General features: G+C 41.0%; 1 protein-coding gene across 1 annotated transcript; it reads left to right on the forward strand.

Annotated features, from left to right (window-relative positions):
- The first annotated feature begins 712 nt into the window (after positions 1–712).
- On the forward strand, positions 713–21,013 carry LOC117261469 (equilibrative nucleobase transporter 1-like). The gene is made up of 13 exons (XM_033633878.2): positions 713–845; positions 8,822–9,128; positions 9,263–9,392; positions 11,386–11,432; positions 11,559–11,635; positions 13,812–13,904; positions 13,985–14,124; positions 16,877–16,986; positions 17,096–17,239; positions 17,399–17,506; positions 17,827–18,013; positions 18,266–18,389; positions 19,437–21,013. Exons 2-13 carry the CDS (start codon positions 8,945–8,947, stop codon positions 19,545–19,547), a joined length of 1,455 nt encoding a protein of 484 aa, XP_033489769.1. The 5' UTR covers positions 713–845; positions 8,822–8,944; the 3' UTR covers positions 19,548–21,013.
- Positions 21,014–21,867: the final 854 nt, after the last annotated feature.

Raw genomic sequence — 21,867 nt, forward strand, 5'->3', positions numbered from 1 at the left:
ACAAAATGTGGCAGTGCTACAAAAAATTGCATGACAAATAGAACTCATAAAATTTTACTTGTTCAGAACTATTGTATTGATCTGAAATGTTTGGAAAATCAGTCTGCAAAGTAACCTGTAACTAATCTGTAAAATAAAGGCAGTGCAGTAAAATAAATAAGTACCTCAAATCTGTACTTAAGTACTGCACTTGAGTAACTGCACTCATTTACTTTCGTAATTACATTTCACTATCAATCATGTTTTAATGTATTAGAAACAATACTGACAATTGTCACTTTGACAAGGCCATGCAATGTTATTAATTGGTCACAGGATGGCGCCAACACATTGAACGGCTCCAGTGTCGTCGTCTTCATACTGAATTCATTTTTTTATGCTTTCATTGTATGAATTAGCTGCATTTATTGTTTTTACATTTACATTGTTTATCAGACTTGAGAAATGATGAGGTGGCACAGCTGTAACCTTTAATTTAGACCTTCTCTCAAGACAATTAGTTTTGACACTGTCGGTGATTGATGGGTCCAACACAGCATGAATATATATATTTGTAACTTTAATTTATTGTAAGACCATTCAGAATTTACACAAATCGGTCCATTATAAAATATATTTTATATAAATATTTCCAGCAGCAGAGGGGAATATAGGGGCATTTGGACCTGGAGGAAGCATTCAGAGCGCAGAGATGGGAGCAGCAGCAGGCTCAGTGTACCCCACCCACCCCTGTCAGCAGCGGCCGCAGCATGTAGATCCTCCCCGTTGGGTCCTCACATCTTATGGAGCGAACAATATGTGGATGGTATGGACAATGCGATCACTGTAGGGGGGCATAACATCACGTAAGTGCACATCCTGCCATGAAACACATCAGACAGCTATAGACTGAAAATAGATCAGAAGCTCTCTTCTGTGTGAGCTCATGCACGACTGTTAAGTTACTTACAGCGGATTACAGTAAGCTACTGTCAGATAGAGCCCACAGCAGGACTACAATGACACTGCATCACATAGAAATGACATAATTATCTGCTGCATGAAGTCAGAAAGGAGGGGTGAAAGCTGTGAGTTTGGGTGCATTGCTTTTTACCCACCCAGGTTCAATTTAATGCCTAGTGGTTGTATTGCTCACCCTTACACAACATGCAAAAAGAGCCTGGTAACGTAAAATGAACTACAGCTGAACTGTGTGTAGTTCTTTTGTCAGTGGCCCTTCAGTAAGGACAGTAGTTCCCACCTTTTTTTAACATCTGAACTCAAAACTATCTGCTTGTGAACTCTGTTCACAAGTTGCGTGTCTGTAAATTCTGAGCAGCTCAGTAAGAGAGATCATTTCATTTGAATAATATTTAGAGGCCCGAGGGGCTAAAACTGGAAAGTATTTAGCATATTACTGAAAAAAGAATACAAAGAACAGTTCCATTACAGTTCCAGTGTGCAGGATTTAGGGGCATTTATTGGCAGAAATCGTAAATAGTCTTCATAACTGCGTTTTCATTAGTTGATAATCACCTGAATATAAGCATTGTTGTGTTTTCATGTCTTCAGAACGAGCCATTTATAGCTACATACAGAGTATGTCCTTTTTCTTTTCTGCAGTAGCCCAGAACAGACAAAGTTAACACTGGCACTAGGTTGGGCTTCAGTGTTTTTGCGTCTACAGACTTTGCACGTGGGAAGGGCTTTAGTTCTGCAACCTCACCGTTCGATGCCACCAGATCCTACATACTGGACCTTTGCAATGAAGGATTTTAATAAAAAAACATGAACAGACTCACATAGAAGTAAGTCCTGTCAATCATCACTTATGACCCAATAGCAGCGTGTGGTGGTGTCTGTATCTGCAGAGAACTTACCCTTACCTCAATCTTCTTCTTATATTGGTTTGTTCAGAATGTTTCTAGCGTCAACCTTTGGGTAGTGGTGTGTAGCCCCCAGCTAATAGCAGTGCAAGTTCAGGACTCAATAAGGACATGACAACCAGGTTAAGGCTCATTTATACTTCCTTTACTTACGAAAACAGATATGCTCCTTTTGAACGCTGTAACCGTCATTGCCCTCATACATCTATGCGTCCTTTATGTTGACATACATCGATACATTCACTAGATTCACTAGAGCAAAGAGTTTCTGACAACAAGTCAAGTCAAATTTATTTATAAAGCACATGGTGCAAATAAACACAAAGGAAACATCAGGAGGACTCAAAAGCTTTTGTAAAAAGGAACCTTTTAAGCCTGGCTTTAAAAGAGTCGGTGGAGGGGGCAAGTCTGACAGAGGGGGAACGCTGTTCCATAGTCTAAAGGCTGCGACCGCAAAGGCACGGTCACCCCTGAGATTAAAATTAGTGTGTGGAACAGTTACAAGCCCTAGGTCAGCCGACCTGAGTCTTTATGATTAGGGTCCTCGGCATTGTCATTGGGAATGTGTTTAAAGTGGTTTTGTCTATATACTTTATGGCTCACCAAGTATAGATGTGAACAATCTCAAACAGGAGTTAGGCTGAAACTAAGACTTCTATTTTACAGTCATTGTTTCAGGTAAAACCCAACACACTGGAGTATAGAAAGTGTGTCACTGCCTGACTGTGCTATGAATGGTTCACAGACTCTACTGTCTGTAAGGAACGGCAGTGAACTGACTGTCACTGACAGACGTTCAGTATTTTTCTGAGGCTGTCATCCATCATCAGATTGATTTCAGATTGATTTCTTATTATTTTGCTGGTGTGAGTGTGGATTCAGCAGATTAATTCAATTAAACTCAAACTTGAGTCAGACATACATTTTGTCAACTTCAGAAGAATTAGTACAAAGTGCAAATATGCATATCAAAACAGTGAACTAGGAAAACCATAGTGTTAAAGAAAGTGTTTAATTTTGTCACCAGACGATCTTCACTCAGTTCACTTCAGTTCACTCATGTCATTCCCCCCCCCCTTTTTTTTTTCAAAGAAGAAGTAGTGAGTGAGATGGAGAAAGAGAATCTCGTGGTTTGTTTCTATTTTTGCATCATTTTCTAAAGACATAAAATCATAGATGATGACATCTGACCATTAGCTGTCCATGAAGTTGCTGATGTTTGCAGTTTTCCTGATTGCATGTGTGTGTGTGTGTGTGTGTGTGTGTGTGTGTGTGTGTTTGACTGCTGGTTATGCAAACAAGGACACACACTCTACATAATATGTAGCCATTACAGCTACATGGCTAACCAATACCTGTACACTAACCTTGACCTCAACCCCAAGCTGTATTACCAACAGGCAAATTGTGCAATTTCCCAAGTCCCCAGACCCATTGGGGCAATAAAAGCCCTGTTGATATGTGGTAATATCATCAACTGTAGCTTCGCCTCAGCACTAAAGTGCAATATCAACTGTCAGAAATTATGGCCCAGTCTTGCAGCACATCCTTTTGTCAAAATTTTGTTTAAAAGGAAAACACACATAATGGAAATTACTCTTATTAGCTTTATTGCCTCGAGTTAGGACTCAAAAGCACTGAAAGTGTATGATGCACTTGTTTTGAAGTGCACCTATTGTTTTAAATGGCTGAACATGCACCAAAAGTGTTGTAAGGCACGTCAAACTGCTTTGACAGCCCTACTCTGACCTTGTTTTGATTTTGGAGCATCCAATTGGCACCAAAGACCAAAGCTGTTTTCTGCAGCTGCAGTTGTGCTGAGGTGTGCCTGCCTGCCGAGATCTACATGCACCTCATGGTAGCCTGCACAGTGTAAAGCGAAAACTACTGCACTTTTTAATGATCCCTAAAGCAAAGAACCGTTTAAAAACTAAAAAATCTTCATTGTGGGGTTCATCAATGGTGATAAATGTTCTGAAGGTGCATTTACAGTCACCAATGTTTTATTAGACTCAGTAGAAGTAGCATTTCCCTGATACGATTGGTCTGAACTTTGCAAGGCTTCCTTGATTAATCTCTCAATATTTCTAAATAGTGGGGTGGTATAGCTCACAAAATGAAGACAGTTGTTCAGCTGAGGTTAAAAGCACCAAATTTGGTACATACATAGCCTAATATATGTAGAAGACATCTGGATATCAGGGCGTCGCAGACTGGCATTCTGATGACCATGGTCGCAGAATCCAATATGGCCCCCACCCGAAAACAGTTTTGGCTCTAACTCTTGAACCAGATGAGCTACAAATGCAAACTCTTTGTCTGTTTTGTGTTTTTTTATTTTTATTTATTTATTTATTTTTTTACCATATTTATGATTATTTTTATGATTGGATGTATCAGGATCCATAATTTTCCAAGATGGTGTCTACATAAAATAAAGTTGTTGTTTTTTTAACTCTTTTGGAAAACTTGGTGTCTATTTCATATTTTTAAGCATTAGGAACACACTGGAATACTCAGATTCATTGTTTATTTTTAAATCATATTGTATTTTATGTCCATTATTTTCCCACAGATTGAGTTGTGGGGATAAGTTCATGTGAAGAATAAATCCTGGGTAATACTCATCTAACCACGAGCACACATTCACACACTGAAAAAAGCAGAAACGTTGCCAGCCAATCAGGACATGCCTATCGGAATATGCGCAGACCACACAGTATATAGGGAGGCAGATTCCCACATCCGACATCCTACACCGTCTTTAGTGAGTGGTGTAGGAGCGACAGGGCACCTAGGTAGAGGGCTTGACCTATTCTAAAAGAACTAGGGTTACAGTATTGTAACCTTTGTTCTATCTCACTCAGGCTCTGCCCTCTATTGGACTCTGTGGGTACAGGGAGTGGAGCTCAATGACTGAACGCCCTGTCTCAACATAACATTGGGCCTAGCCTTACTGAATCCAACTATGAACGGACGGGGTATAGACCACAACGCTGCTGTACATATGTGCTCGTAACTCACCCTGCTAAACAAGGCTGTCGACGCTGTCACACCTTGTGTGGAGTGTACATCCACCATAGTGGGAGTATCCCTGCCTGTAGGCTTGGGAGAGGCATTTTTGCCTCCTTATCCCCCTCGTGGGGTGGAGGACAAAAAGCATCCTAAACAAATTTCTTATGTTCTTGGGAACAAAGACGGTTTTTGGTGCACCGATAGGGCAGTTAGTTCACACACTCTCTTAGCTGAGGTCAACACAAGCAGCAAAGCTGCCTTGGCCTTCAGAGAGGGGGTCTAGCCTCATTTCCTCGCACCAACATTGGAACCCTAATCATTGTGCCTTGTAACAGGCAGTGGTGAACCCCACTCTCAATGCCTGGATGGTCTGCACACCCTTCACAGACAATTCAGCCCTCCTCAGTCTTGACTCACTTTCTCCAACAGGGCAGGGATGAGACAGAGGGGCACAGAGGTGTAAAGTAGCTTTCTTGGCCATGGCACACGTGCAAACATGTTCACCCCCGGGGCAAGTTGTGGCGCCAGGGAGAACCATAGTTGACTGTAAGTGTTGCGTTGGTTAACACACACACCCACTTCCACTTTCGAGCTCAGTCCAGATCTGCCTCACCACCTCAGGGTGAAGCATCCACTCACTTAGTAGCCAGAAGGCAAAGCTTTTGATTTTCTGGTCCATCTACATCCCAACCCTCACCTATGGTCATGAGCTATGGATAATAACAGAAAGACTGAGGTCGCAGATACAAACAGCCAAAATGAGTTTTCTCAGAGATAGGGTAAGGAGCTCGGACATCTGGAGGGAGCTTGGACTAGAGCTGCGGCTCCTCGCGTTGAAAGGGGTCAGTTGAGGTAATTTGGGCATCTGATCAGGATGCCTCCTGGGCGCTTTCCGTTAGAGGTATTCCAGGCACGTCCAACTGGTAGGAAGCCCTGGGGGCAGACCCAGAACACACTGGAGGGATTACATATCTCATCTGGCCAGGGAACGCCTTGGCATCTCCCAGGAGGAGCTGGAAAGCGTTGCTGGGGAGAGGGACGTCTGGAATACTTAGCTCAGCCCGCTGCCTCTGTGACCCGGCTTCGAATAATGGATGTGGGGACTAGCTTTCAGGCAGAGATTCCAGTTAGGCTACATTCAAAACATGACAGGTGTTGTAGCAAAAACACCAGTGCTCCCATTCACTTGAATGTGGGTGGTGTGTTTGTGCTGATGTGATGGGGCCACAGGGGATGCCCGCAGCATTAAGTTGAAATTTGAAATGCAACCCCATGTCACACTGCAGTGGCCAATTATGTAACCAGCAATCAGACCAAAAGACACCAGCAGTCCACGGGAATATGTAATACAATCTCTTTCTATCGTTAAATATTATAGTGAGTAAAAGAAATAACGAGGTACTCATTAACGGCTGGGGTTTACTATCATACAAAGGAGTGTACTTGCTTTTTTTTGAGTGTGTCAGTTGAGACAGTAAAGATACTACAGTAATGATAATCAAATGGAATCCTACAGATCTTTTGAGACAACATAAATAAACTTACTCAATCGCTAAGATGTGGTGATTGGCTTTTTTTTTTGTTGGTCTCCAACCTCCACTCCCTGACAAGTGGGCCATTTAAGTGACACTCCCACATGGCTGCACAACCCTGCAGCTAATCACCGCTATGTCTGATTTGGTGTGAATGCAGCCTTATTTTTCCACGGCCCCGAAATAGTCTGGCAGTGTGCAGTGTCTGTGCCAGACTCTGATCAATATGACAAGTTCTAATACAGCTGCACCATATGAGCTGGTTTATTCATTTAAGTGTCCTTAAGATGATAAGGTTTTAAATTTCATATTTTTCTGGTCATTTTTAATATGCTATATAAATAAACTTGATTTGATATTCTGGAGCTTCAAACCATGCCACACTGCTCAGTGATCAATTGGCTAAACTTTCCATCAGTCTGAACACTTAAAGGACACATAAAAGCCGTCTATATTGGTTTGAAAGTTGAGCCTGACGGGCTTGTGTGGTTTAACGTAACAATATGTAAGGCAGTGTAAGAGCACTGCTTTTATGTGTTTTTGTGTATTTTTGGGGCAGTAATGGAGGTCTATGGCACATAAGCTGAATCAAGGCAGTGACCCAACAGATATGTTAAAACTTCAATGTTGGTTTTGGTCTTCTCATGAAATTTGTTTACAACAGTGAACCAGCATTATCCTTTAAGATATAGTGTGTCTGCATTGTGATCAGAAAGAAGTCATGCGGCTCAAGACTTTGAGAGTTAGTATCTCCACACTTCATCTATACCTATACACACACATGCGCGGGGTTGATGCCTTTGATAACGTGGGGTCATTGGTTTTAGGAAGTGTGTACTACCATGTTTGCGTGTCACACAGTGTGTGAGTGTGCACACTCAATAAAAATATCTGTGTCTTGTGATCAGGGGATGATACTGGTAAAACATACATTGTGAGGTCTCATGAGTGGTGGTGTAGCTTTCGTTAAGACTTCCAGCAGTGATTTACATCTCTTCCCCTTTAGCTACCAGCGACCTTTCCTTTGACCTGCTGGATCCCACTGAAGGAAAAACAGCATTGAAGTGAATGAGGCTTAAACACTGTGCAAAGTATCTGGGCCTAACACACCAAATCACAATGTTTGTTCACAATACCTTCCAAGTAGAAAACCCCTGTGACATGAAACGCTACCTTATATGGTCAGTTTTTAGCCACCTGAAAAAGGACCTCCTAAAAAAAATCAATATCAGTTTACGTGAGTGCTATATTTAGATTTTTTTCTCAGCTTTACCTTGCCGTCAGACAGCCCTTTCAGACCCACAGAGAACTGAAGTTGTTATCTCAAAGCCACCAGACTCCACTGACAAAAACAGTAATGTTTCTTTGCACAACATAGGAGTTGCTGGCCTCATCCTGTTATTAAAATGATCCAACTAATTAATTCAGTACCAGTTTATATAGCCTACTTCCAAACCCTGCTAAAACTGCATTATCACTTGGCAGAACTCAAAACACACACAGTGAAGCTGGCAGCAACCACACACTGCCAAGAGTTTGTGACACATCGGCTGTTAGAGTCTGTTAATTAGTGATAAGACCAATCAAAGATGCTTTGTACATATAGACCCAGTTATGACACAGACAGCCAGGTTCCACGCTGCACTCACTGAGTTATTTTCCTCCAAAAGTCACATGACCTTTTGGGTAAACTGGTCTAGCCCGCGCTGTCAGCAAACAGCATCCAACATCTGGAGTATGTCTCACAGCTTCAGCGGCAGCTTCACTGCTGTTTGGCTTGCAGGGAATGCAGGGAGTGTTTATTTTCTGTGGCCGGTAGCACCACACGGAGAGGGATTTTCTCTGCTGCCCAGCAGAGAGATTAATTGAAAAAAGAGAAAACATTGGGGAGGGAGGAGAGGGAGGGAACTGGTGAGGAAGAGGAAGGAAGCGCTGGCCTATATAAAGAAAGAGAGTGGAGCAAGAGCAGAGAGGAGTGGTTTGTGAGAACGTTTTAGGTGACCAACAGAGCCTGAACTGTGAGTATGACAGAGCAGTAAACTGGAAACTACAACAGCTGAGGTGACTTTGTTAAATAGAAATGTTTACACATTTTAATTTGTTTTTTTATGAACAGTATCTCAAGAAAGGTAAGTTATCCAGCGACTGAATGTATGCAGAAGTCCGTCTTTTTTGGGAAGAGGACTGAACTAACGTCTGGGAAACAAGCAGCATATTTTGTGCAGATGTTTCCCACTCATGTCTAGCTTGTGCATCTGTAAGATTTTCCATTCAAGTGCTTTTAATGAGTCATGCAGGTCAGGATCTTTTTATACAAAAATGTCATTGCTTTAAAGATGCAGAGCAGTCAACACGTAGCCATCTTAAATTCTATCACAATTACTAGATATTCTTTCCTTTTCTTTGCAGGTGCAGTGACAGGAGCCACCTGTGTGTGTATGTGTGTGTGTGTGCATTTGTATTCCCATGCAGGTGAAAATATAGTGTTTGTAAATCATCTGCTTGTGTGTGAGTGTGTGTGTGTGTTGGAACATGCCGGGGTTTGTGAGCAGCTCAAAGGTGCGACGCGGCCTCACCTTTGCTACGGGTCTGGTGGAGTGTCTGTGTTTTGCTGGAGCTGTGTTCGGATGGGCCTCGCTTGTTTTTGTCCTGAAGAAGGAGGACTACTTCAGCTCTCTGTGTGTCAACACCACAGTCAATGCAACACAGGTCTTAGGTCAGTTTGATATCCTCAGCTACACTTTGAATTCACCTGGATTGCTAAAATTAGTCACAACTCTTTTTGCAGGCATCCACCTACATATTTCACAACCTTACTTCTCTCTTCCTTTGTGTTTTATGTGTCTACAGATTGCAGCGGACAGGATGAGCAGTTCTCCCTTGTTTTCACCATCGCCTCGTTTATGAACAACTTCCTGACGCTGCCCAGTGGTTTCCTCTTTGACCGGTTTGGTACCACAGTGGCTCGGCTCTTTGGAATGTGAGTCCAACAACACCTTAATTACTCCTAAGTTAAAAAGGATTTCCTTTCTTATTTATTCTTATTTATAAGAAAGGAAGGACTAAAAAGCCCACTGAGGATTGTCATGACAAGCACTGAATAGAAGAGAACAACAACAAGAGGTTGTTGATCAGTGTGTTTTTTTTCCCAAATGATGTACAGATTTTTAGGCATTGTTATCTCAAATGGGTCAGACAATAGAGCTGCAGTAAATGGGGAAATAAATCTCCCTTGGAGAGCATGTTCCCAGATACCGTTAGGTTTGGTCTGAACCCTGAATGTTTGCAACGTCTGGCTCCGCCTCTGTTTTTATCTAATCTCAACACTCATGTTTCCCAACATGTGGCTTGTAACGTAGCAGTTAACAACCCACCTCTTCTGCTTGTAGCTGGACACAGGTGGACATACTGTAGCTGTGTGTGTTCATGCATGCACATATGTACACAAACACATGCCTGTGGTTTGTGGAGTATCTTCTTTTGTGGTACGCCACTATGCGCAGTACAATGAGTGCTGCCTCCACATGTAAAATTAAACACATGAGCTTGAACATGTATCATATTTGGGGGGTCTAATTTTAGTCCTTTGTAGATTGGGATGACATGTCCCCTGTTACCCCGTGGCAATTATGCACATGGTGAAAGTAAGGAGGAGCTGCTGGAAGTGTTTGTGACCAGAGCTCCACTGCAGATAATGAGAGGGTGTCGTGGAGGGAGTACAGGAAGGAGCTTAGTGTTGAGATTTCCGACTGGGCTGAAGTGTGGCAGTCCCCAGACTTTTATTTTTTTTAAATTCTTCGAGCATGTTTAAGTAGCACTGCAGAGCAGAAGAAATCTAAGTCTTTGTGTCTCTAAGCTGCGCAGACAAGAGACAGAATTTAGCATTTGGATGAACAAAAAGCACAGTGTTACATTTATTTATTCTAAATCAGTTCTTCTCAGACTTTTGTATGTTTTTACACTTCTTGCTCTGACGTATGACACTGATTTTGAAAAGGTTACCACATAATAACTCATGTATCTGTAAAATGAAAACTAAATAAACCTAAAAAGCAAAAGAGTTTTTTTAGTAGATCGACTTTGCATTGAGTTTTCATACCAAAAACAACAAAAGTGCAATAAATTTTTTTTAAATAATGACTGTTTCTTTGCCAAACTATCCAGTTTTTGACGCAGCCATAAAACTAAACATAACAGTGTCTTTGCATCTTGCTACTTTCACTACACCTATCATTTTAACTAAAGACAGAGGGGCCTCTATCCTCTTCTTCACCCTGCATGACTCTAACTCCCTCTGCCTGTGGTAGCAAAGCTAACGCTACAGTGCATAGAGGCAGTTTGATATAATTTCAGTCTGTCTCTGGTATTTCCCTCCCCTCTTGTGTGGTAAAAGGGACAGGTAGGACAGCTCGAAGCAAGAGCGCAGACAGAGTTCAGAGTAGCTCCCTTAAGGAATTTTACGTAAAGTATTTGAGGTCTCCAGACAGCAGCAGACACATGAATGGAGATGCTGTGCACACACCAAGGCTGGACACTTAGCAATGCAGAATGTGGGGAAAATGTTTTATGAGTAAGGGAGCAGTAAAGCAAACAAAGCATTAAATTGTGCTGGAACTGAAAAGAAATGAAGTGAGAGAATGATTAAGAAATAGAGAGGTCAGGATCATATATCAGCAGAGGATGGAGGAATGTCTGAAGCCCTCCCTACTGCCTATCTAAATCCACAGCAACGAACTGGTACAAAGGACATATGTTTCCACTAAAAGAGGGTGGAGAGAAAATAAAAGGCCAAGGAATGCAAATAGTTGGACAAGACACAGCAAGTGGAGTTGAGGGTAGATGTGTTTTGCTTATCAAGTGCCAAGAAAAGGAAGTTGGTGTTCACCAAACAGCAGCAGTCGTACCTGGTTACTGTAAAGCTCACTGAGCCAATAAAATGACATGAAATCACTGCCAATTCTTTTTCCCACCAGATGTCTTTACACCCTGGGTTCTTTGCTGGTGGCCTTCTCGAGTGCAGGTGAAAAACATTTCTCATGTCTCATTGTTTTGTGCTCTCGTAGTCCAAAAAGAAGACAAAAAATGTTACAGCAGACTCTCACTGCTGTGGGTGCTCATTTTCCCCGTTTTTTTCTTTTCCCTTTAGCTTTGTCAAACATGCTCTTCCCTGCTCTCTCCTTCCTGGCAGTGGGCGGCATCCTGTTTCTAATGACCAACATGCAGGTACCGAAGCAGTCGTTCAGATTATTATAAATTTTGATGCATCTCAATTAAAGGTCCAGTGTGTAGGACTAAGGGGCATCAGTTGGCAGAAATGGTTTATAATATTCACAGCTACTCTTTCATGATTTTATATAATCACCTGAATCGTTTCGTATTTGTTACCTTACAATGAGATGTTTATATCTACATATGGAGCGGGTCCTCTTCGACGGAGTCTGCCATGTTGTTCTACAATAGCCCAGAATTATAATAATAATAATAATTAATGTCTTATTTTCTATTTAATTCATTACTTTATAAAAATTGTGAAAACTGACCATCACAGTTTCTCAGCCTTTAACTTGACATATTCAAATAGTAAATATTTTTTTATTGTTTTTAATTATTGTTTGAAGTAGAGATGGAATAGGGCAGCACAGTGGTGCAAGTCTTGCACACTGTCGCCTCAGGGTTTGAATCCGCACGCCAGCTAGGGCCCCTCTGTATGGAATTTGCATGTTCTCCCTGTGTCAGCATGGGTTTTCTCTGGGTTCTCTGGCTTCCTCCCACAGTCCAAAGACATGTAGGTTAGGTTAATTGGGGATTCTTCATTGGTTGTCTGTCTCTTGTCCAGTGTCAGCTTGGATCGGCTCCAGTCCTCCTGTGACCCTGAGTAGGATGAGCGGTTACGGATAATGAATGAATGAGACTGAAGAATTCTGACAGTGTTCGGGAAAGGGAGGGTTGAGGCGTGTTGTGTTCCAACTATGCTGACACAGTGATAAAAGAGTTGATTTGTAGTCTGAAAGGTTAGAGGAGGCATTCATGACTTCAGTAACTTAATTGAGTGATTTATTTGTATTTTGCAAGAATAATAATATATCATCTGTGAAGAAACTGATTTTGTGTGTTATGTTGTTTGTTGTGATGCCGATGATGCTGTTATTTTGACGTAGTGTTGCAGTTATGAAATAACTGGTTTAATTTGAATTGTTTAAGAATAACTACACCCCCAAACCACTTTTTTTTTAAAACTGAAAACCAATAGACCAATGTATTTGGGTATTTAGTACTGTTACTGAGCGAGTCAGGTCCAAATCTTGACATTTGTGCAAAGTATTTGGATTCTACATATGGTATTAGATATATATGCATAGTGCCAGCTCAGTGGCCTAGTGGTAGAGTGTCCGCCCTGAGACTGGGAGGTCGTGGGTTCAATCCCCGGCCGGGTCATACCAAAGACTATAAAAATGGGACTCATTGCCTCCCTGCTTGGCACTCAGCATCAGGGGTTGGAATTGGGGGGTTAGATCACCACATGATTCCCGAGCGCGGCACCGCTGCTGCTGCTCACCGCTCCCTCAGGGGATGGGTCAAATGCGGAGAACAAATTTCACACATTCAGGTGACTGACAATCAGTGGAACTTTACTTTACCTTCCCAATAATGGTTGAAACTAGGTTACTGCAATTGAATTCTCCTACTGGCTGATCTGTAGCAGGTGTCGTACAGTATTTGATGGCAGTTTAAGTCACCAGCCAACCTTAGCTTAAGATTCAAATAATGAGATAAACATATGTAAAAAATAATCCCTGTGAGCAAAATCCTCAGGCTTCAGACTGGTCTGAATACTCTGTGTCCAATGTTTTTTCTTCCTTGGCTATGAGCTGACATCAGCATGTGACAGATTCCTTTACATGGTCGTCTGCTCCAAGTGCAAGTGTTGACAGTATGTAGCCTACTCTGCTACATGAAGCTTCATATAAACATTGGGATACATGCAATGTTGGTTGCTGGTGTTTATTTCTCCCTGATTTTGGTTTGGATTCCTGCTGGAGCATGTCCAGTTGTGAAGATTTTAGTTAAGAAGCATTTATTGAGTTTTCACAGGCGTGAAGCAGGAAGAAACAGGGTGAATGAGGGTGTTTAAGCACAGACAGTATAAGGAAAAGGTATTTCATGAACATTAACGTATATAAACGTATGTATGTGGGGGGGGGGGGGGCAAAGCCCTCTCAGGGAATGTTTCAAAACCACATCCTCATGTTCAAATGTTCAAACAGGCATTTCAACTCAGCAAGAGCAAATTGTACGTTAAATGACAGAAAAATAAAAGGCAAACAAAGGAAAGAAAGCCCCACAGACATATCAACAAATGCAATATCTGTTTTAATAAATTCAAATTTCTCCCCTGAAGGTCGGAAACCTGTTCGGCTCACGTCGCTCCACCATCATCACTCTCTACAATGGCGCCTTCGACTCCTCATCGGCACTCTTCCTTGTCATCAAGGTGAGAAACATTCATACATTGTTCTCATAAATAAAGTATATTTATACCAGCTCATGTTGTCTTGATGTCTACTCCTGCAGCTGCTACATGAGGCTGGCGTCGCTCTCCGCTCTTCCTTCCTCTTCCTGTCCGTCTGTAGCTTCATTCACCTGCTCAGGACTTTCTTCCTGCTGCCTAGAGACCACATTCCCTACCCGCTGCCTGATGACTACACATACGGGTACATATCCACAACAAACCACACACATCATCAACAACTTACACAAGTTTAAGGGATACATCAAGTGACAAAAAAAACCGAGAACATTGAAATAAAAAAAGAGAAAAAAACAATAGTGCAAAATACAAGTAAAAATTAGGTTTTTAAAATGCCATTTTAATGCAGCTGCAGACTTGGCATACTTGAGCTTTTTACTAGAAATGTTTGCAGTTTACAGAGCTCATTGTACTCTTACAGCAAGAAAAACTGGCCTGTTCTCATTCCCAGAGCCTCAAATACCAGGGCTTTGTCATGCCCCCCACGCACCGTGCTTTCAACAAAATCCAATGCAAACCCATCCACGGCAGTAGTTGACACTGAGACCAACTGACACAGTAAAAAGAGTGAGAAAATCTGTGTAGGACAGGAGGGAGGGGAGATAGAGGGGTCAAGCAAAACCTGACCTTTGTCCAGGAGTCCACAGTTTGTCATGTGTGAAATGACGTCAGTGTTGTTAAAACACCAAATTGGCCCACAGACATCAGTCTAAAACAATGGACTAAAAATAATGTTAAAAATATAATAAAAGACAAGGGAGGTTAAAAGTCTGATGAAAAATCAAGGGGCTAAGAATAATAAAAATGGTGGGCTTCTTTTCCAGACGCAGGACCTCCACCTGCTTGGTACAGGTTCAGCTGTCGTTGGAGGTTACCCACAGGCTCTAGGCCGGAAGTCAAAGTAAAAGTCCTTCACAATAAAAACATGCAATAAAAACCTATAAAAACATAGCAAACAATGTAGAATAAAAGCATAACTTAAATAAAACTAGTAGTAAAAAAGTAAAAAAAGATAAAACATACAATATAAAAACCCTACAACAGACTTCCGCCTTGTGACATATTTACGTCACATTGCGTTGTGTAACAAAAGTCTGTTTTTAAATCCAAAGTGTGATCCTTTTTTAAAACCGAACAGTGACTGTTGCACTATATTAACCAGTTGTTAGAATGTGTTTCAGCTTGGCGTCACATAGAAATGCTAAAGGGCTATGAAATGCAGTTTTGGGTGTGGATGTAAAGTCTGAGTCAAAAAAAACAGTTCAAAGGGCAGGTCCATCTGTGGTCACTGCTGAAACTCCTGCACAGCTGTCAGCAAAAAGCAGTGACACAGATTACAGTGCTGATGCTCTCCCCTCCCTTTTATTGCTGTGGACGCCACACTCATTTGGTTCCAAAAGTCACACAATAACACCCAAAGTGACCAATCAGAGGCAGTGGCAGTATATATATATATATTTTACAAGGTAGAATTACTGCTTCTGTCAAATGAGTTTGGTGCCTGTAGATTGGGGCAGCCACATAAAATAGGACTACTTAAAATCTAAACTGTGATTTTACCACACAGCGCACAAGAGATGCTGGACTACCGCTGCCTACATTGTTTACTCTGTTCAGCCCAAATGCAGGGACTTGGACACGGTGCACTCCTACAGCAGAGCATGTCCATTATTCAATCAGGAGAGACTCATTCTTAGAGAAAAGAATATTTATTTACATGTGCACATAAGATAAGAAATGTGAAAAGTCTTTGGAGATTAGACCCCAGGAGAATGGTAAAGACGTAGTAGATTAGGGAACCCCTCCTGTGGAGTCCAGATGCTAGTGGTGGTAATGGTGGTTATGAGATGGGATGAAGAGGGAGCTGAGGATCTGGATGTGAAGAGGAGTGGGCTTTTTGATGAGCTTGTCTTGGGCTCTGGATAAGGTGACTAGAGATGAATGAGGTGGAGGAGAGTGCGATGATTCCGCCTGAAATGGCAGCTGACAGGAGCAGAGAGCAGAACAGATTTAAAGTTTGGCTGAAGGAGATCGTGGCAAAGTTTGACAGGCTGACTGGGAGAGGGAATGCACATAATCAGCTAATTGGGGGAAGCAGTGGGAGTGGGATAGAGAGACAATTGTGAAAGGATATAGCGCAAAGAAAGTCTCCCTGACTGAACATAGGTTGAGCTTCATCTGTGTGACTTTTTTAATCAAAAAAGGTTTAGGTTTTAGAAGTGCCTGTGAAATAGCATTTTAACCTAAAACATATATATTTAAACCATTGAAATTTTGGATTTAAATACATAAGGAACACTACAATACAAAAACCTAAAAAATAATAAATAATTCATCATACCTTGTACATTTGCTTATCTATCTTTTGAATACAAGGCAACCACATGGAAACTCTCACCTGCACATGTACATTTCCTGTCCTCCTCAACTGCCTGTTTACACATACTCCCATGAAAAAAAATAATTCAAGTTTCAATCATAAGAAAGTGTTTGCTCAACCAAAAAACCTTCAAATATTAATTGTGTATTAACATACACCGTGAAATCGTTATATTTTCTAATACGGTTATTGTACTGTAAAAATCTCACATCACTGCAACCCTTTAAACAAATCTGCATATTTTCCTGTGAAAATTGGTAAAAGGAAGAAAAAGAAGATGAAAACACTGAGCTCTCCTCATTCAGTAATGATAAATACATCCAGCTGCAAATTTTGAAAGACAAACAACCAGTTGATGAATTGAAGTTTCTTGTGTAAACAGGATTTTCTGAGTCTTACCTGCACAGTTTATGTTCTCATCATCCACCCACATTCCTCAGAAATTCCCTTCATATCCTGCTGTGTTATTATAGGAAGTTAAGTAAATAGTTATCAAAGAACTCCCACAATGCCCTCAGTCTGTCGCTAACCCACTGTGACTTTTGACCTTTGTCAGGATAACCTGCGGTAAATCAAGGAGTCTGAGCTTAGAGCAGACAGCAGCCAATAGTAACACACTGAAGATAACGGAGGAAACACCCCTCAGGGATGTCACTGTGAAACAAGGTTTGGGAACTTAACTGTGCCATAGATTAATACATAGACCAAACAAAAGAGTTATCATACATCGTGTTTGTTCATTCATTTATGTCTGTGGTGTCCCCTCGTCTCTCAGAGAAGAGTTTCCGTGAGTGTTTGATGTCCAGGTTCTTTGCGTGGCACCTGCTCTGGTTGTCTGTAATGCAGCTCAGACATTACCTCTTCATCGGCACCCTCAACCCGATGCTGCAGCGGCTGACGGAGGGAGAGCCCTCACTGGGTAAACACACACATACATCATGTTACTGTCTATGCAAAGGTGGGAGTATTATAAGTGCAAGAAGCTCCTGAATAGAGAGTACTTTTATCTCATAATTTGGCTGACTAGTTAAAGTGTTTAGTCTGTGACCATCTTGTCTTTGCTTGTGTGTCCCTGCAGTGAGCCAGTACACCAATGCCTTTGCTATAACGCAGCTGTGTGGCGTGCTGTGTGCTCCCTGGAACGGCCTCATCATGGACAGACACAAGGGCAAACCTCGTGCTGAAGGTAACAAACAGTACTAATGAGGGCAAGTAATGAACCCAACAGGCTGCAGTCATGGAGGACCTACTGTCAGTGTGTCTCTTTGTTCTCGGGGCCTCGGGGTCAGTGGGCTCATGCATATCTAAAGAGACAATAAATATTAACTAAAAAAGTCCAATCACTAACTGTACAAAAGCACTGAACACCAACTACATGTTCCTTTAAATATTTAGTTAATTGAAACATAATTGTTTAAAAGAAACATAATACTTAAAACTACTTATTTCCAGATGTGCTTTTTGCCATCATTTTCTCTTTTCATTTGTGTGTGTGTGTGTTTGTAGGAGAGAGCGAACAGGAAGCAGACCTGCGGGCCTCAGTGCTTTCTCTCTTCCTGACGACGCTGCAGTGTGTGTTGTTCTCAGTGTGTGCCTCCACCCCGTACCTGCCGCTTCAGTACCTCACCTTCATCCTGCAGGTTATCAACCGCTCCTTCCTCTACGGCGGAAATGCAGCCTTCATCAGTGTGGCGTGAGTATCAAACACACACACGAATACACACATGTACACATCTCTTTGTTGACTACACTTAAGTATTCTCATATCTGCTCATAGCAACATTACAGTGTGTTATGAATTATATGTTTACACACTGTGGGGTTACAGTGAAGTGTTACTTTTAGTTTTGAGGAATGTTTTAAAGGCTTAAAAATGCTGATTTCCTGTTTTCTACATTCTATGTCTTCCTTCTCTTTGCCATGTCATCACTTTGTGTGTGTGTAGCTTCCCGTCGTGCCACTTTGGGAAACTGTATGGTCTGGTCATGGCTCTGTCTGCAGTGTTTTCTCTGCTGCAGTATCCCTGCTTTGCCCTGGTGAAAGGCCCTCTGGAGGGAGACCCCTTATACGTGAGTGCAGAGTTGTCATTTACACTTTTTGAGATGGCCCATCCCCATCCCTTTAATAAAAGCACAATTTGTTAAAAACCTTCTGAAAAATTGTTGCACCAAGAAATGTTTAGTAACAAATGATAACGCTTTGAGAATGTTCGCACAGTAAAAAAAAATACAATGCAATGTAAATATAGAAGAAACAGATAGGCATTGTCCAAAAAAATCCCAGCAAAAACCCCTAGCATACTGATTCTAAAACAGATTCGTCATGAGTTTTTATTCTCTCTATTAAATCATGACAACACATACGAGCTAATGAAGTCCACCAGATTGTAAATTAAAATGAGCACCTATTCTCATAGGTGCCACATGCACATTTAAATAGACTGCACGGAAACATGTATATTACTTTTCTAGTCTTCCGGCCACTCACAGCGCTTTTACATTATATGTCTCATTCACTTATTCATACACACAGTCACACACCAGTGGCAGAGGCTACCAGTCATGGTGCCACCTGCTACTCCATTACATGCACTCACTCACACACTGATAGAACAGCAATGTGAGCAATTTGGGGTTCAGTATCTTGCCCAAGGATACTTTGACATGCGGACTAGAGGAGCTAGTGATTGGTGGACGACTAGCTCTACCTCTGAATCAGTAAATGAAAAGTAAATCATGCTGACATGTGAGCAGCAGAGATAACAGTAAATAAGAAATGCTGATCTACTTGAGAATAAATATTTAAAAGCAATACAGAATGCATAAGAGACTTACTGCATTATAATTTACTATTGTTTTATATTTGGAATCGTCACATGGCACATGAATTGTGTGTTTTCCTTTACATAATTAAAGTCATTTCAACATTAAAATGATGCATAAAACTTAACCCCCGCTATACATGTGTTCCCCCTCAATGTGATAATGAAACCTACATCCTTGATAGTGGCCTAGGCTGTCACCTTTTATGCACCATTATGCATTTTTTCCCCTGATCTGCTGTGAATATCTACGGCTATCTATCTCTCACTGTTTCCTCCTCTCTCCTTTCTGCAGGTGAACGTTGGTCTGACGCTGCTCAGCCTGCTCGCCTTCATCCATCCCATTTCTGTCTACCTGCACTGTCGAAGACTCGCATCCCAGCGAGCCATCAATGCCTCCTCTTAAAGTCTCATGTCATGTGAGACTCACTTAAAAATGCCCTTAATATTACTTAATGACACTATTACCTCTTTGGCTTGTTTGATTGATTAATTGTGCTTGTGTGGCTGTGTTGTGTTGTTATATGTATCATCACATGCTTGTAAAGGCATTTCAGGTTGCAGTGAAGTGTGGTTTTGTGTACAATCTCGGTGCATTTGCCACATTCTCAGATCATGTTCACAGCCAAACTGAATGTATTCATACTTATTAAGAGCTTCTGGTTTACCTCTTGTAAGATTTCCAGGATATATCATTTTACTTTCACTTTTAGATCTTTTTTTTTTACACTCTTTTACAGTTTGAGTGTGTCACCTGATGGTGCTGATGAGCTTTTTGGAAACAAATCCTCAACAGCTAACAGCTTTGTCTGTTTTTACAGTTAAAATTCCTTGTGCTTGCTGCTTCTGATTACTGAGACATGTTTTATGTTTCTTTTTTCATGTAAGCTCATATTTTAATTTTAATTCTGGACATTTTTTTTTAAATATATTCTGTGTCATACTAGCCATCTATCACATCATGTTTACGGTGGTTTCACAGTACCAAAAGATAACAAACTGTATTGTCAAAGCTGAAAAATTGTGTCATGTATTATGACATTTTGTCAGTATTCATTAGTATTTTTCTCTAACTGTATGTTTTTGTCTACCTTGAAAATAGAGCATGGGATCAAGGATGTGTGGAAGGAAAAAGCTGAATGTAGTCATAGTGTAAGGGACGATTGGGGCTCAGAATCACAAATGTCAGTTTGTGTTGTTTTAATGGATCAATCAGTGAGTGATAACCCAGGCAGCCTGTCTGTCGGGACAAAGGTCCTGTTTGCTTGCTAACATGGCACTGATGTCTCTGCACTGACTGCATGTGAGTTCACTCAGATACATCAAATAGAGCAGGCGACACAGCTCTGCCATCTGCTGGCCTCTCAGTGTAGCTCTGAGCTACTGATGTCACTGTTGAGCCAAACATAAACAAGCAGGAGACTGAGCTCCTTTTATGTTTCGTTGTTTCTGACATATGAAGTCTCAGGTGTTCAGTGTGTCTGTGTAGTTCAGTAGGATTCTGTTTTCCATTAAAAAAGCGAAATATGTTTCTGTTTACCAGTAAGTTTTATGTTTTCAGGTCGACTATACATTTTGCTGAAGTGCCACGCCTGAAGTGGTGGTAATGTTGTTCAAATGTAATTTTAAATATGCAAATTTGTCGTCGTGCTGCAATTAAATTTATCTTTTGATATGAACTTTAGTATTATAGTAAAGGGAACTATTATTTTTTACTCTTTATTCTTGAACAAATAAATATTTTATTTTTTTTTAACTATTGTGAGAAACATGGTGCACTTGCAGGGAACTGCCCACTTCAGATAGTGTCGGAAATTATTAATAATGACATGCAAATATCAAACCAATAAATTTTGAAGGCTAAACCATGAATTCCTTTTTTGTTCCGAGTGTTCACAGACTCCGTGTTTGCAGTTGATTGACTTTTGACAGATTGGTGTATTTAATTCAGCGTGAGCTGCACAAGGTCTAATTTCCATTAATGCAAAATTTATTGTAAGTTATGTTTGTGGTCATTAAAGGATCCGAAAGTCATTTTCATCAAGTTATTATTACTTAAATTTTATGTCCACTACATTTTAAAGCAGAAACATTTTTGCGTTCACTCGCAGAAGATCCAAAATCAAGTTACAAACCCAAAAAATATATATAGATTGAGGTCTTTCATCACCAAAAGTGACATTTAAAGGGACACTCAGATTTTTACAAACCAAGATCAGTGAACTCCCCATTAGCAGGAGAACTGTGAATCAGCTCAATGTCTTTTGTGGCTCTGAAAGTAGCTCTCTGAAGTCGGAAAAATTAACTAATAACCAATATCACAAACTCTTCTTGTGGCATATTAAATTTACAGGCATGTACCAGACAGAGAGGCTCCATCAAAAGATGTTACTGAGTTGCATTATGGGAAATTTTGGAACTAAAATCAGGATATCTCTGCCTCTGCTGCACAGAATCTTACCTGTCTGTCTCTAGGACGTCCCCCAATGCTGTGGAAGTTCAGTGCAAAACAATCCTTCGAAAACACATTTTCGAAGTTTCCGTTCTTACTGCTTTAAAAATCGTCCTGTGAATGAGGAGTTATCGTGAATGATGCAGTTTGATTAAAAAAAGAGACTGTTTTTGTGATGATAGCAGCTTACTGGAGCTCTACATCCCTAAACTAAATGAAACGACATGCATTAGCCCAAACATCATCAAGGGATTTAACATGGGCTGACCTCAAA

This window comes from Epinephelus lanceolatus, chromosome 7 (assembly GCF_041903045.1).
Source record: "Epinephelus lanceolatus isolate andai-2023 chromosome 7, ASM4190304v1, whole genome shotgun sequence".
Taxonomy (NCBI): domain Eukaryota; kingdom Metazoa; phylum Chordata; class Actinopteri; order Perciformes; family Serranidae; genus Epinephelus; species Epinephelus lanceolatus.

Bases quoted from the DNA above. Each gene is read 5' to 3' on its own strand.
- LOC117261469 (XM_033633878.2), top strand. From the start codon at position 8,945: ATGCCGGGGTTTGTGAGCAGCTCAAAGGTGCGACGCGGCCTCACCTTT. The intron at 9,393-11,385 runs GTGAGTCCAACA...TTTTCCCACCAG, and splicing joins GTGGCTCGGCTCTTTGGAAT to ATGTCTTTACACCCTGGGTT. The intron at 17,507-17,826 runs GTAACAAACAGT...GTGTGTTTGTAG, and splicing joins GGGCAAACCTCGTGCTGAAG to GAGAGAGCGAACAGGAAGCA.